Source organism: Globicephala melas, chromosome 4, assembly GCF_963455315.2.
Source record: "Globicephala melas chromosome 4, mGloMel1.2, whole genome shotgun sequence".
NCBI lineage: Eukaryota > Metazoa > Chordata > Mammalia > Artiodactyla > Delphinidae > Globicephala > Globicephala melas.
The window spans coordinates 93,273,626-93,289,396 of record NC_083317.1 but is presented as its reverse complement, the minus strand read 5'-3'; the positions used below and the strand labels follow the sequence as shown (position 1 = coordinate 93,289,396).

General features: G+C 37.4%; 1 protein-coding gene across 1 annotated transcript in view; it reads right to left on the bottom strand.

The window, feature by feature from the left end:
* Positions 1-15,771, bottom strand: part of SPATA16 (spermatogenesis associated 16) — a 228,118-nt gene that overhangs the window by 168,141 nt on the left and 44,206 nt on the right. Inside the window, exon 2 of the mRNA XM_030863342.2 lies at positions 1,256-1,401. Within this exon, the coding sequence (XP_030719202.1) occupies positions 1,256-1,401 (146 nt within the window). The remainder of the gene's footprint in view (positions 1-1,255; positions 1,402-15,771) is intronic.

Below are 15,771 nucleotides of genomic sequence, written 5' to 3'. Positions count from 1 at the left end.
GGCTTTTTCTTTTCAAAGGGAAATGGAATGAAATTCTTTGACATAACCATATGTCCTGATATTGGGTTTGAAAATGATGGTTGCATAAGGTGTTTCCAGAAACTAGAGTCTAATTTTCTTTGGTGTCAAAGAGAATCTGTGTTTAGGTTCTGCAGTTTACTTAAAGCAAGAAAATTTCTTTCAAGCAGGTTATCTTATGAATTAAAAGTGGTTTTGTTGTCCTTGATGTCAAGCTTAAGCCTACAAGCTTGAGGTCTCCTTAGAGCCATGAAGGATCTTTGGCGGAACTCTTACATCATTGTGGATGTAGAGTTGTAAATGATTTTTAGCATATTGGCAGATCTCCTGCTGACATAATGAGTATTAATATAATTGATAATTGTGTTTCCTCGTGGTTATTAACAGGGCAGGCATTATGTTTTCATGTTGATATTAGTTTTATTATTTGTATCCAAAAGAAGTCCAGGATGTGTGAGATCAGAAAATGAACAAGACTAAATATTTAGGTCAATCACTCTAAGCCAGGCAGAGAGGGGTAGAGGCTTCATAATTCTAAGAAAAGAGTTATTTGAAAGACATAACATAATCACTTTATCTTTGCCATAGATTAAACTGAATATTACCCATGATAAGAGCAAGACTTTTAGGAAACAGGACATTTTTATAGAAAACAAAGATAGGGCTGAGGATTCTAGGAAGCCACAAGCTAAAACAGAGTTCTGAAGAGGGATAGAAACATATAAAAGAAATCTTTAAGGACATAGATTAAAAAGTGTTTTACACCTTTGGACAGCTGTCACATTCACCCCTGCATAGCATCCTTCGACTCAGCTATGGTATCTCCAAATAAGCGATAAGCTTTCGAGTCTTTGCTCATGTTTCACAGTTGGAATTTCCTTCTACCATTCTCTGTATTTTGGGCAGTTTTGGAAATCCTTCTGATCTTTCTCGTTCCTTACTTAACCTTATTCGTACCCTCCTTTCTTCCTGCTGTAATTTGCTACTACAGTTACCTGCCTTTTTATTTTGTCTGGCTTTATGGATAATTATTTATGGCTCTCTTTCTTCCATTAGGTTTTGAGATGCCCTTTGTGATCTCTATGATTGCCTCGTTTAACATAAATCGAGTAGTAAAGAAATGTTTTTTGTTTTGTCTTTAAATTTAAATGGAATCTAAGTTAATCATACAGGCTCACATAATACCCTCTGCTTGCATGGATAGTACTTACTTGTAGTTATTAATACTTCATTTTACCTGTGCGCATGATTCAGGGCAAGGTCAGGTTTCCTCATCCGTAGATAGCATGTAACAAGCTTTGTCTCAATGAAACTTGCCACACTTGCTACATCTTCAGCAGATGCTTCAAATGGTTTTCCCAGAGCTGCCCCTTTGCTGCAAAGCTTTAAAAAAAATACAGTGCTTTAAATTTTCTAATAATCTTGACATATAATTGATCTTTTAAACAAGCAAAACATATATATTTACATGTACTTTTTCCAAACTACAAGTCAAATATTAACATTTTGATTGTAAATTAAATAAATTGTTCCTGTTCACTATTAAGTGACTGTAATATAAGTAACATATTTTACTGTAAAATGCTTCCTGTAAAATATTTTTAAAGTATGATATATTTTAAAGGGGTGCCATTAGCTAAGAATGTCTGTTTTAAAAATAAAGCACACAATAAGCAAAGATATTAGCAGAAAACCAGATATAAATCATATTAAATACCAATGCTTTTATGAAAACCCAGCTGAGCAATGATCTAGCACACTATCAAGTTGATTTAATATAATAAGGGGTATCGGAAGTAAACTCCTAGGAGCCATTAACATGATCGGTGATTAATTTGAGTCTGAATCATATTCTCTAGGATGTTATTGAAAGAAAAGAAGTGAAAATTTATTAGAATTTATTGGCGGAGGCCACAGTATCTGAAAAACATGGCAGGAATGTGGAATTCTTAATAAAAATTCCAGGAAGTCAGTGGTTTCTGGGCACCACAGATAAACTGTAGAAGAAGAAAATAATTAATTTTGGGAGGAGAAGCCCAAACATTAAGAAGTGTCAATAATATGACAAGGATAGATCGGCACTTTTTTTTTTTCCCTCAGAGTTTTCTACTGTGTCTTAGAATCAAGGCTGATGGGGGAGGAGAAACTCCACCTCTGTTTAGTGACCTTATTCCGATTATCTGCTTCTTTGCTCTTTTCTATATCCTCTATGCTTTTCTTACCAGGGATAGTAATATTTGGAGTTAATATCTATTTATATATACCTTAGTGTAAAATTTCTTGTATTCTAAATCCTTTTCATTTAAATGATATTATTTAAACTAATTTTTCTGTTTTTAAATTTTTTTGGCTGCGTTGGGTCTTTGTTGCTGCGCACGGGCTTTCTCTGGTTGTGGCGCTTGGGCTTCTCATTGTGGTGGCTTCTCTTGTTGCAGAGCACGGGCTCTAGGCGCGCGGGCTTCGGTAGTTGCAGTACGCGAGCTCAGTCAGCTGTTGTGGCTCGCGGGCTCTAGAGCGCAGGCTCAGTAGCTGTTGGGCATGGGCTTGGTAGCTCCGCGGCATGTGGGATCTTACCTGACCAGGGCTCGAACCTGTGACCCCTGTATTGGCAGGTGGATTCTTAACCACTATGCCACCAGGGAAGTCCCCTAATCTTTCTTTTATAGAGTAAGTTGAGGTTGCCTTGCAACCTCATTTACATTAACATTGTTGTCAGTTATTTTTTAAAGTGCAAATGGGTTGAGAATGACTATATTCTGTTCGAAAATGTATTTCTCTTCTTAATTTTATCCAACAACTATGAGCTGAAGGTGAATCTAGATGTTAAACACCCCTAGTTTGAATTGGTAGTTACCTGGTGCTGCTATCTTTTGCCTGGATATCCTGTCAAGTCTGAGAATTCATATCATTTTTAAAAGTCTTTTCCAATTTGATGGCAGAAATTTGTTACTATAATACATACATTCAGTCAATATATAGTTATTGAGTAATTACTAGTAATTGTCAGACAAAAATTACTGCCCTTACATTTTAATTTGCATTAGATAGGTCTTTTAAATAAATTTTGGCTATTTTTAATTCCATGTAAATTCCTGTTTTCTATTCCTTGCCTATTTCCATAATCTTTTTCTTACTAATTATAAGAGCTCTTTAGATATGTAATCTATTATTCCTTTTCCTGAACAACTATCTGCACACAATCAAATGTAAAAGTTTTTCCCCTCAAATTATCCTTTAGAAAAGAGTCAAATTCTATTTATGTTCTTATAAGGGTCCTCAGAGTACAGTTCTCAATTATTTGGAGGGAAAAAAAGCAAAGACTCTTGTGGAAGATACAAAGTAAATGACCTCAGTCAATGTTGTCTGGTTGCTTTATAAAGATTACCTAATAAAATTGATAATAAAAGAGACAAAGCATTTAACACTGATTTGGTAACTATTCCTGAGAGTCTGACCTCACGAATGTCAATATACTTGGAATAAAATATCATTTAAGAGAAAGTGTTATAGTTTGAACGTGACAGCTTGAGACCGCACCTCTCCTCTGATCTTGTAGGGCCAACCTGATCCTGTAGGACCCAGAGATACCTAAAGCAACAGTTTTTCAGGGGGAAAATAAAAAGGTTTTTGGATGACATAGCTCTTTATAAAGCCCAAATCAGTAGAAAACAAAATGAGTAGAAATTATGTAGTTTTATTTGCCAGCATATCATCATATTAAAATTCTAGAACCTCTTGATTAATTTTATCCTCTAAATTAAATCAGCATTTTTTTTCAAGTCTTAAATGCTCACATCTCATGGATTTTCCACATAACATCTTAAAGAAACAAAAGAGAAACAAACAAGCCCCACAGTGTATGTGTCCTTTGCCCCTTCCTCCGCTGTGTCCCTCTCTGTTGTGGTGGAGCAGGCATGTTTCCTTTCTCAGGCACACTTTTTGTGGGATGAATATGTGGGCCATTCAGGGAGTAGCATCTACAAGGACACTCAGATCCTACATGGTAAGAGGAAGCTGACCTTCAGATTTAATAATATTAAAGACTTCGCCTATGAACATTGAGATAAAGTGAAGAATAAATGCCTGATCTAATGTCTTCAATATTCTCTACTTCTGTGAGATTCAAGGCCAGAAAAGGAATAAAATGATCAATCTTAACACACTAAAGAGTATACTTTATGAAGCCAAACTATAAGACAGCAAGGAGAGATAGGGATAATTTTTCAGTTCACATTAAAATGGGAGAACAGGCAGCCTGCTGGGTAGGTTTATGTATATTTGTGGTGATCTTGGTTTATCAGTCAAGTACTCTAAGATAGAGTACTTTCTGATTTTATCAAAGGTTGCTTTATTTATTTGCCAAAGTGGGGCATCTTTGAAATAAGCTTTGCAAATTGTTGTAAATATGTTGAAGTTAAAGGTAGAATTATAGTAAATATAGACAAAGTACTGGTGTCAGGATTATAAAGAACATTACAGATATTTTGCTGAATTTTCAAATTTTCATGCAGACATTTGTAGAGACTGAGAAGTTAATTCTCTAGAAGATGAAGAACTTTAATGTGAGATGTATTTGTTTGAATGTAGGAAGGGTGACTTAGTTCAAATTATATTTGTCTAAAGCTACACACTTTACCTTTTTGGTGAAATAACTCATGGAGATAAGGCCATAAACTTTTAAACTAACTGGTATAGTATATCAGTGAGAAGACTGAATTAGGAAACAAAAATTATGTGTTAGTTTTTGTTTTGAAAAGAAGCCTAAAATATTTTTGAATGAAGCATGGACAAGTTAAAAGCATAATATTTAAGGGAAAATGCAGTGAAGACTCTTATGTGTATTGTTGTTGTTTTCATGAGAAGGTAGATTAAAATGAAATTTCAGTAGTAAATTAGAATCACAGCTCAAATTTTAATAAAAAAATACGTACTTTACAGAATATATTTGATAGTTTTCTGAAAACAGGATGGCAATACTTCAGAGTGATAAAACCTTTTTCTAAGGTATCTCAAACCTATTTTCAGAAATTGTGGCAAAAAGGAATTTCAAGTTTTGTTTAAAAACACAGATAAAAATAATATAAAGCCCAATAATAGCAGAAATAACCAAGATTAAATATTATATTATGGTCCCATTCTTAAAAATACAGCCACACATTTTTCTTTAATTAGTATCATCATTAATAAGATTGATATTGCTAATAGATTCTCCCTTATTAGAATACTGTATGGTGAGTGTTTGCCCACCATATTCCTGGGACATAATTTTGAGTGATCCCTGAAGGTCTAGGAGAGAACAATAAATCTTGAAAAATGTGGCATTATTTGAGTTATCAGTTAACTACAAATAAGAGTATATATCATTCATCCAATCAGAAATTTTTAAGGTTTTTATATTGCTTTGGAAATTACAAAGAAATCTAAAGATGGAGAGTAAGTTACCCATAACCCTATCACCATGTATAATTGCCATTAATTTTTTACATATTCCTAACATCCTTTTCATGTTTTTATAATAAATTATGTATCATATATAATCTTTGCATTTCTTTTTCATATGCTGTGCTTCTTTTTATGTTTTCAATTAAAATCTAAAATGTATTAAAATATACTCATGTTATAATTATAGTTGGATATTTCAATATCCCACTCTCAGCAAATGATAGAAATACTAGAAAGAAAATCAGCAAATATCATAAAGATCTGAGCAACACAGTCAACCAATGGTAATTGACATATATGTAAAACACTCCACCTAACAGCAGCAGAATACATATTTTTCTCAAGCACCCATGGCAAAGTCACCGATATAGAGCATATCACGGGCAATAAAGTAAATGTCAACAAATTGAAAAATACTGAAATCATTCAGAGTATATTCGCTACCATAATGGAATCAAAACTCAACAGTTAAGAAAAAAAAAAGGACTCCAATTTGAAAGTGGGCAAAGACATGAACAGATTTTTCACTGAAGAGGACATGCAGATGGCAAGTCAGCTCATAAAAAGATCTTCAACATGTTTATTGTTTGACATCATTAGTCATCAGAGAAATGTAAATTAAAACTTCAGTGAGGTATCACCACATACCTATTAGAATGGTTAAAATACAAAATAGTGACAACACCAAAATCTGAGAATGGTGAGGAGTTGGATCACTCACACATTACTGACAGGAATGTAAAATGGTACAGCCAGTGGAGAAAACAATATGGCGGGTACTTAAAAAACTAAACATGCAACTACTGTACAACTCAACGTTAGGCACTTATCCCAGAGAAATGAAGACTTATGTTCACACAGAAATCCATATGTGAATGTTTATAGCAAGTTAATTCATAATAGCCCCAAATTGGAAGCAATCTAGATGTCCTTCAATGGTGAATGATTAAAAAAGTGGTGGTACAGCTATACTGTAAAGTACTGTTCATCTATAAGAAGGAATGAGTGAGTGATAATGCAACAACTTAAGTGGATCTCTAGGGAATTATGCTGAGTGAAAAAAACCCCATCCCTAAAGGTTATATACTGTATGATTACATGACAAAATTATAGGAATAGAGAACAGATTAGTGATTGTGTGGGGTTAGGGATGGAATGGGTGTTGTGGTTATAAAAGGACAACAGGAAGGAATCCTTGTAGTGTTAGAACTGTAAACTGTAAGGTATTTTGACTTTGGTGGGTAGATACACAGAAGTAAAGACATACACACACACACACACACACACACACACACACACACACACACAAGTACAAGTAAAGTTGGAGAAATTTTAAGATTGGTGGAATGCCTGAATCTTAATATTTTGGTGATGGTACTAGTCTTGCAAGAGCTTACCAGTGGGAGAAAACTGCATAAAGAGTAAATGGGATCTCTCTGCATTATTTTCTACAACCTCATAAGAATCTACAGTTATCTCAAAGTAAAGTTTAATTAAAAAATAATCATGTTAAGGTTTAAGTGTCTTTCATTTTTATCCCCCTCCTTTTGTTTTAGCCAATTATTATCATGTTTAACTGAGATTTGGGATGAGAAGATTAATCATATCTGAGGGAAATAATTTTCTTGGGTTTTTTCTTGTCAAATTATAGACTGATTTTTATAATGAAGGGTAATAATTCATAATGAAGTTTGCTCTGAAGTTTTATTTGGCAACCATTGTGAAAGAATGCATCAGTTTCTCCACATTCTCATTATTGTGGTCTCTTATTTAAGGACATTTGCCATGAGGTGAGGGTTATACTTAGTGATATTCACAGGGAGAAGGTGGCAGGTCCTTTTGTATTATGACTTCATTATTTATTTTTTCTTAAACATCTTTCAGTTTGCAAGCCCCACTTCCAAGTAATTTTTCAAAGAGGGGTTATGTGGATGGTAACTTCTCTGAGCTCACGCATAACTGAGAATGTATTTTTGCTGACTTTATACATGTAAAGGAATGTGGCTGAGTGTATGTTTCTTGAGACATAACCGTTTCTCTGTAAACACATAGTTCTCCATTTATGTTCTCATATTTAGCATGCAGAGGAGGAAAAAAATAATACTTTTTTGGATTAAACTAGACATAATTTAAAAGAACTTCCTGTGTTGAAATTTCTTTGTTTTCCCCACGCATGTGATATATTTTTCTATCTTCTTGTAATTCAAAATTATTGCTACCATGAATCCAGATGTGTTCTATTTTCATCTGTTTTGCCTGGAAAGAGGTAAGGTCTTTGTGTTTCCATACCCAGGTTTCTTGTTTTTTGTTTTAACTTAGAATTTTCTTCACTTACATCTTTGACTATTGTTCCCATCCCAACTGCCATGTTTTCTTTCTTAAGAAAGTAGTTAAGTTGCATTTCCATCTCTGTTCTTCATGTCTGTTAGGCTCTCTGATTTATTTCACCACTGCATTCTGGGAGAGTGTCTCAAGATTGTCTACTAAATTATTGTCTTTATTTCCCAATATTAACTCTACTATTAACTCTATTTCTTTTTATAATGATGACAATTGCAAACATTTAAATAGTGCTTATTATGTTACAAGCAGTGTTCTAAGAGCGCTCCATCTATTACCTCATTTGATAATCACTGTTTTCATGCCCATTGTCCTAGTCAGTTCAGGTTGCTATAACAAAGTACCATAGACTGGGTGGCTTAAAAAACAAACATTTACTTCTCACAGTTCTGGAGACATGGAAGTCCAAGATCAGGGTGCAGTGTGGTCCACTTCTGGTGAGGGCGCTCTTTCAGGTTGCAGATTGTCAACTTCTCATGGTAACCTCCCATGGCAGAGAGAGGACCAGAGAGCTCAGTTGGGTCTCTTTTATAAGGGAACAAATTCTCTTCAGGAGGGCTCCACCTTCAAGACCTAATCACCTCCCAAAGGCCCCACCTCCAAATAACATCACATATATGATTAAGTTTCAACATATGAATTTGGGGGGGACAAGCATTCAGTGCATAGCACTCATTACTCATTTTACAGATGAGGAAACTGAAGTTTAGAGAGTTATGTAATCATCTCAGGCCACACAGTAATTTGGATTCATACCTAGATGTCTGGCCCTAGAGTCTGTGTGTTTAATCACTATACCAGTGCTACAGTGTCAGTTCATGAGCTACTGATCCATGATGAGATAAGCACAGAAACAGAGTAAGCATTTAGAAACTTTCATAGTAGTTTGATAGAGAAATATTATATTTCTTGAATTATAATAAAAATTAGCTTTTTTTTTTGGTACGTGGGCCTCTCACTGTTGTGGCCTCTCCCGTTGCAGAGCACAGGCTCCAGACGCCCAGGCTCAGCAGCCATGGCTCATGGGCCCAGCCGCTCCATGGCATGTGGGATCTTCCCGGACCGGGGCACGAACCCGTGTCCCCTGCATTCGCAGGTGGACTCTCAACCACTGCGCCACCAGGGAAGCCCTAGCTTTTGTATTTTTATGTCATATTTTTTTCTAGTAATTTATTTTTACTCTGTTTAATAAAGTATCATTCCACAACAGATTGGGACAAAACCAACACCAAAGAGAATTGGTTCTTTAACACAGATAATGAAAAGAACTGTACTAAACTGTTAGAAATTTAGATAATTAAGAAAATATAAAGAGAAAAAATTCACAATTCTATTATTAAAAAATGACCACTGTTAGATGTTACATGTTGGTGTGGATATATCTATCTTAGCTAGTTCTCTGTCTGTCTATCATCTCTCTGTCATCTATGTCTTTCTCCTTCCATTTATGAAAATGATATTATTCATGATCTATACCATTATGTTTCTTTCTTTGACTGTATCTTGGACATTAATAAATATAGATTTATACCATTTTTTAAATGGCTGCATAATTTTATCAGATCCCCATTTAATGTTTTTCCTAGTGAGAAATTTCTCCAGAGACACTGAAAGTTCTTAATGTCATAAATAAGGTACATTGAACAGCCTTGTATATACATCTTTGCCCACACATTTGATCCATTTCTAAATTTTCATATTCTATATATTATAATATACTCTTACATATCGGAATTGCTGAGTCATGCATATATATTAGAACCCAAAAAACATATTTTAGAAAGTATACATCATGAAAGTGGTCTCCAGAAAAGTTTTACACGTTTACCAACAAGGTATTTAAGTTCTTGTTTTTCTATATCCTCACGCACACTAGGTATTAGCAATGTTTTAATCTATTTATTCTTTGCTAATCAGATGAGTAACAAAGGCACCTCACCTTAATTTGATTACTAAATCAGCCGCACATGTTTATTGGCCATGTGTATGTGTATGCTGTTCATGAATTTTATTCATTTTAAAATTGGGCTGTTCTAATTCATATTGATTTATTTTCACTTAGTAAATATATAATTAGATTTTTTCCCAAATATATAATTTATTTTGAGTTATGTTCATCACGTTTTGGTGTCAGGCTTATGCTAGCTATATAAAACAAATTGGAAAGATCCCCGTCTTTTCAACACTCTGGAACACTTGGAAATAAATAGTTAAAAAAATTTCAGCCTAGCTCATTTCACCTCTTTTTTTTTCTTATTTTCTTATTGTACTGTGTAGGTTTTCAGTGTTGTGTATCAATTTTGTTAATTTATATTTTCCTAGAAAATTACCAATTTCATTCAGACTCTAAAATCCGTCATTACAGTGAAGAACATTATATTCTTAGAACATTTTAAATGCCTGTTGTACCAGTGGTGTCATTCCCCTTTTCACTCTTGGTGCTGTATAGTTTTGTTTTCTCTGTTTGTTTATTAATTAGAATAGTAGGGGTTTGATTATTTTGTTTTTTAAAAAGCAACACACTCTTAGATTAATTTATTAATTCTGCTATTCTGCTTCCTAATTCATTGATTTTGGTTTTTATGTTGGCTTTGTTATTCCCCCCCCTTCTTTCCTAAGGGTTTTAGGGTTTTTGCTTTGTTTCTCTGTAATTTTTTTTTAACTAGTATCTTTACTTAATACTTAATTCATTTATTTATTTTTTCTTTTTCTTTTAACATCTTTATTGGAGTATAATTGCTTTACAATGTTGTGTTACTTTCTGCTGTATAACAAAGTGAATCACCTATATGTATACATATATCCCCATATCCCCACCCTCCCTATCCCACCCCTATAGGTGTTCACAAAGCACCGAGCGGATCTCCCTGTGCTATGTCGCTTCCCACTACCTATTTCACATTTTGTAGTGTATATATGTCCATGCCACTCTGTCACTTCATCCCAGCTTACACTTCCCCCTCCCTGTGTCCTCAAGTCCATTCTCTATGTCTGTGTCTTTATTCCTGTCCTGCCCCTAGGTTCTTCAGAAACTTTTTTTTTTTTTACATTCCATATATATGTGTTAGCATACAGTATTTGATTTTCTCTTTCTGACTTCCTTCACTCTGTATGACTGACTCTAGATCCATCCACCTCACTACAAGTAATTCAATTTCATTTCTTTTTGTGCCTGAGTAATATTTCATTGTATATATGTGCCATATCTTCTTTATCCCTTCATCTCTGGATGGACACTTAGGTTGCTTCCATGTCCTGGTTGTTGTAAATAGGGCTGCAGTGAACACTGTGGTACATGACTCTTTTTTTTTTTTTTTTTAACATCTTTATTGGAGTATAATTGCTTTACAATGGTGTGTTAGTTTCTGCTTTATAACAAAGTGAATCAGTTATACATATACATATGTTCCCATATCTCTTCCCTCTTGCATCTCCCTCCCTCCAACCCTCCCTATCCCACCCCTCTAGTTAGTCAAACCAACGAGCTGATCTCCCTGTGCTATGCGGCTGCTTCCCACTAGCTATCTATTTTACGTTTGGTAGTGTATATATGTCCATGCCACTCTCTCATTTCGTCCCAGCTTACCCTTCCCCCTCCCCATATCCTCAAGTCCATTCTTTAGTAGGTCTGTGTCTTTATTACTGTCTTGCTCCTAGGTTCTTCATGACCTTTTTTTTTTTTTCCCCCTTAGAGTCCACATATATGTGTTAGCATACAGTATTTCTTTTTCTCTTTCTGATTTACTTCACTCTGTATGACACACTCTAGGTCCATCGACCTCACTACAAATAACTCAATTTTGTTTCTTTTATGGCTGAGTAATATTCCATTGTATATATGTGCCACATCTTCTTTACCCATTCATCTGATGATGGACACTTAGGTTTTTTCCATCTCCGGCCTATTGTAAATAGAGCTGCAATGAACATTTTGGTACATGACTCTTTCTGAATTATGGTTTTCTTAGGGTATATGCCCAGTAGTGGGATTGTTGGGTCCTATGGTAGTTCTATATTTAGTTTTTTAAGAAACCTCCATACTGTTCTCCATAGTGGCTGTATCAATTTACATTCCCACCAACAGTGCAAGAGGGTTCCCTTTTCTCCACACCCTCTCCAGCATATTTTGTTTCTAGATATTTTGATGATGCCCATTCTGACCAGTGTGAGATGATATCTAATTGTAGTGGTGATTTGCATTTCTCTAATGATTAATGATGTTGCAGATTCTTTCATATATTTGTTGGCAATCTGTATATCTTCTTTGGAGAAATGTCTATTTAGGTCTATTTAGGTCTATTTATTGGATTGGGTTGTTTGTTTTTCTGACATTGAACTGCTTGTAAATTTTGTATCCATTCAGCCAATCTGTGTCTTTTGGTGGGAGCATTTAGTCCATTTACATTTAAGGTAATTATCGATATGTGTGTTCCCATTCCCATTTTCTTAATTGTTTTGGGTTTGTTATTGTAGGTCTTTTCCTTCTTTTGTGTTTCTTGCCTAGAGAAGTTCCTTTAGCAGTTGTTGTAGAGCTGGTTTGGTGGTGCTGAACTCTCTCAGCTTTTGCTTGTCTCTAAAGGTTTTAATTTCTCCATCAAATCTGAATGAGATCCTTGCTGGGTAGAGTAATCTTGGTTGCAGGTTTTTCTCCTTCAACACTTTCAATATGTCCTGCCACTCCCTTCTGGCTTGCAGAGTTTCTGCTGAAAGATCAGCTGTTAACCTTATGGGGATTCCCTTGTGTGTTATTTGTTGTTTTTCCCTTGCTGCTTTTAATATGTTTTCTTTGTATTTAATTTTTGACAGTTTGATTAATATGTGTCTTGGCGTATTTCTCCTTGGATTTATCCTGTATGGGACTCTCTGTGCTTCCTGGACTTGATTAACTATTTCCTTTCCCATATTAGGGAAGTTTTCAACTATAATCTCTTCAAATATTTTCTCAGTCCCTTTCTTTTTCTCTTCTTCTTCTGGAACCCCTATAATTCGAATGTTGGTACGTTTAATGTTGTCCCAGAGGTCTCTGAGACTGTCCTCAGTTCTTTTCATTCTTTTTTCTTTATTCTGCTCTGCAGTAGTTATTTCCACTATTTTATCTTCCAGGTCACTTATCCGTTCTTCTGCCTCAGTTATTCTGCTATTGATCCCATCTAGAGTACTTTTAATTTCATTTATTGTGTTGTTCATCGTTGCTTGTTTCATCTTTAGTTCTTCTAGGTCCTTGTTAACTGATTCTTGCATTTTGTCCATTCTATTGTCCATTCTATCTCCAAGATTTCGGATCAACCTTACTATCATTATTCTGAATTCTTTTTCAGGTAGACTGCCTATTTCCTCTTCATTTGTTAGGTCTGATGGGTTTTTATCTTGCTCCTTCATCTGCGGTGTGTTTTTCTGTCTTTTCATTTTGCTTATCTTACTGTGTTTGGGGTCTCCTTTTTTGCAGGCTGAAGGTTCGTAGTTCCTGTTGTTTTTTGTGTCTGTCCCCAGTGGCTAAGGTTGGTTCAGTGGGTTGTGTAGGCTTCCTGGTGGAGGGTACTAGTGCCTGTGTTCTGGTGGATGAGGCTAGATCTTGTCTTTCTGGTGTGCAGGTCCACGTCTGGTGGTGTGTTTTGGGGTGTCTGTAGACTTATTATGATTTTGGGCCGCCTCTCTGCTAATGGGTGGGGTTGTGTTCCTGTCTTGCTAGTTGTTTGGCATAGGATGTCCAGCACTGTAGCTTGCTGGTCGTTGAGTGAAGCTGGGTGCTGGCGTTGAGATGGAGATGTCTCGGAAATTTTTGCTGTTTGATATTATGTGCAGCTGGGAGGTCTCTTGTGGATCAGTGTCCCGAAGTTGGCTCTCCCACCTCAGAGGCACAGCACTGACTCCTGGCTGCAGCCCCAAGAGCCTTTCATCCACAGGGCTCCTTAATTTGGGATGATTGGTTGTCTATTCAGGTATTCCACAGATGCAGGGTATATCAAGTTGATTGTGGAGCTTTAATCCGCTGCTTCTGAGGCTGCTGGGAGAGATTTCCCTTTCTCTTCTTTGTTCTCACAGCTCCCAGGGGCTCAGCTTTGGATTTAGCCCCGCCTGTGCGTGTAGGTCGCCGGAGGGCGTCTGTTCTTTGCTCAGACAGGACGGGGTTAAAGGAGCCGCTGATTCGGAGGCTCTGGCTCACTCAGGCCCTGGGGTAGGGAGGGGCACGGAGTGTGGGGCGGGCCTGCGGCTGCAGAGGCCGGCGAGACGTTGCAGCCTGAGGCGCGCCGGTGCCTTCTCCCGGGGGAGTTGTCCCTGGATCCCGGGACCCCGGCAGTGGCGGGCTGCACAGGCTCCCCGGAAGGGCGCGTGGCCAGTGACCTGTGTTCGCACACAGGCCTCCCGGTGGCGGCAGCAGCGGCCCTAGCCGCTCTGGGCGGCCCTAGCCACGTCCGTCTCTGGACTCCGCACCCCTAGCCGCGGCTCGCGCCCGTCCCTGGAGCTCTCTCAAGCAGCGTTCTCAATCCTCTCTCCTCGCGCACCAGGAAACAAAGAGCGACGTAAAAGTCTCTTGCCTCTTCGGCAGTTCCAGACTTCTCCCCGGACTCTCTCCCGGCCAGCCGCGGTGCACTAACGCCCTGCAGGCTGTGTTCACGCTGCCAACCTCAGTCCTCTCCCGGCGCTCCGACAAAAGCCGGAGCCTCAGCTCCCAGTCCCGCCCGCCCCGGCGGGCGAGCAGACAAGCCTCTCGGCTGGCAAGTTCCGGTCGGCCCGATCCTCTGCGCTGGAATCTGTCCGCTTTGCCCTCCGCACCCCTGTTTCTGTGCTCTCCTCCGCGGCTCCCAAGCTCCCCCACTCCGCCTCCCGAAGTCTCCACCCGCGAAGGGGCTTCCTAGTGTGTGGACACTTTTCCTCCTTCACAGCTCTCTCCCGCTGGTGCAGGACCCGTCCCTATCCTTTTGTCTCTGTTTAGTTTTTTCTTTTGCCCTACCCAGGTACGTGGGGGGTTTCTTGCCTTTTGGAAGGTCTGAGGTCTTCTCCCAGCGTTCAGTAGATGCTCTGTAGGAGTTGTTCCACGCGTAGATGTATTTCTGGTGTATCTGTGGGGAGGAACGTGATCTCCGCGTCTTACTCTTCCGCCATCTTCCCGGAAGTCCTATTTCATCTTCTTAATTAAGCATATAAAAGAATGCTGCTATCACAGTTTCTAATTATTAGCATCTTAGAAGATATTTGCATCTTACAAAGCACACTTAACAAAGCAACATTGTTTGATTTATGCCAACCCCTTTCAGTCTTTCTTGCAAAGCTCCATGACTCTTTTTGAATTATGGTTTTCTCAGGGTATAGGCCCAGTAGTGAGATTGCTGGGTCAAATGGTAGTTCTATTTTTAGTTTTTTAAGGAACCTACATACTGTTCTCCATAGTGGCTGTATCCATTTACATTCCCACCAACAGTGCAAGAGGGTTCCCTTTTCTCCACACCCTCTCCAGCATTTAGTGTTTGTAGAGTTTTTCATGATGGCCATTCTGACTGGTGTGAGGTGATACCTCAATGTAGTTTTGATTTGCTTTTCTCTAATGATTAGTGATATTGATCATCCTTTCATGTGTTTGTTGGCAACCTGTGTATTTCTTTGAAGAAATGTCTATTTAGATCTTCTGCCCATTTTTGGATTGGGTTGTTTGTTTTTTCAATATTGAGCTGTATGAGCTGCTTGTAAATTATGGACATTAATTCATTGTCAGTTGCTTGGTTTGCAAATATTTTCTTCCATTTTGAGGGTTGTCTTTTCATCTTGTTTATGGTTTCCTTTACTGTGCCAAAGCTTTTAAGTTTCATTAGGTCCCATTTGTTTACTTTTGTTTTTATTTCCATTTCTCTAGGAGCTGGGTCAAAAAGGATCTTGCTGTGATTTATGTCATAGAGTGTTCTGCCTATGTTTTCTCTAAGAGTTTTATAGTGTCTGGCCTTACATTTAGGTCTTTAATCCATTTTGAGTTTATCT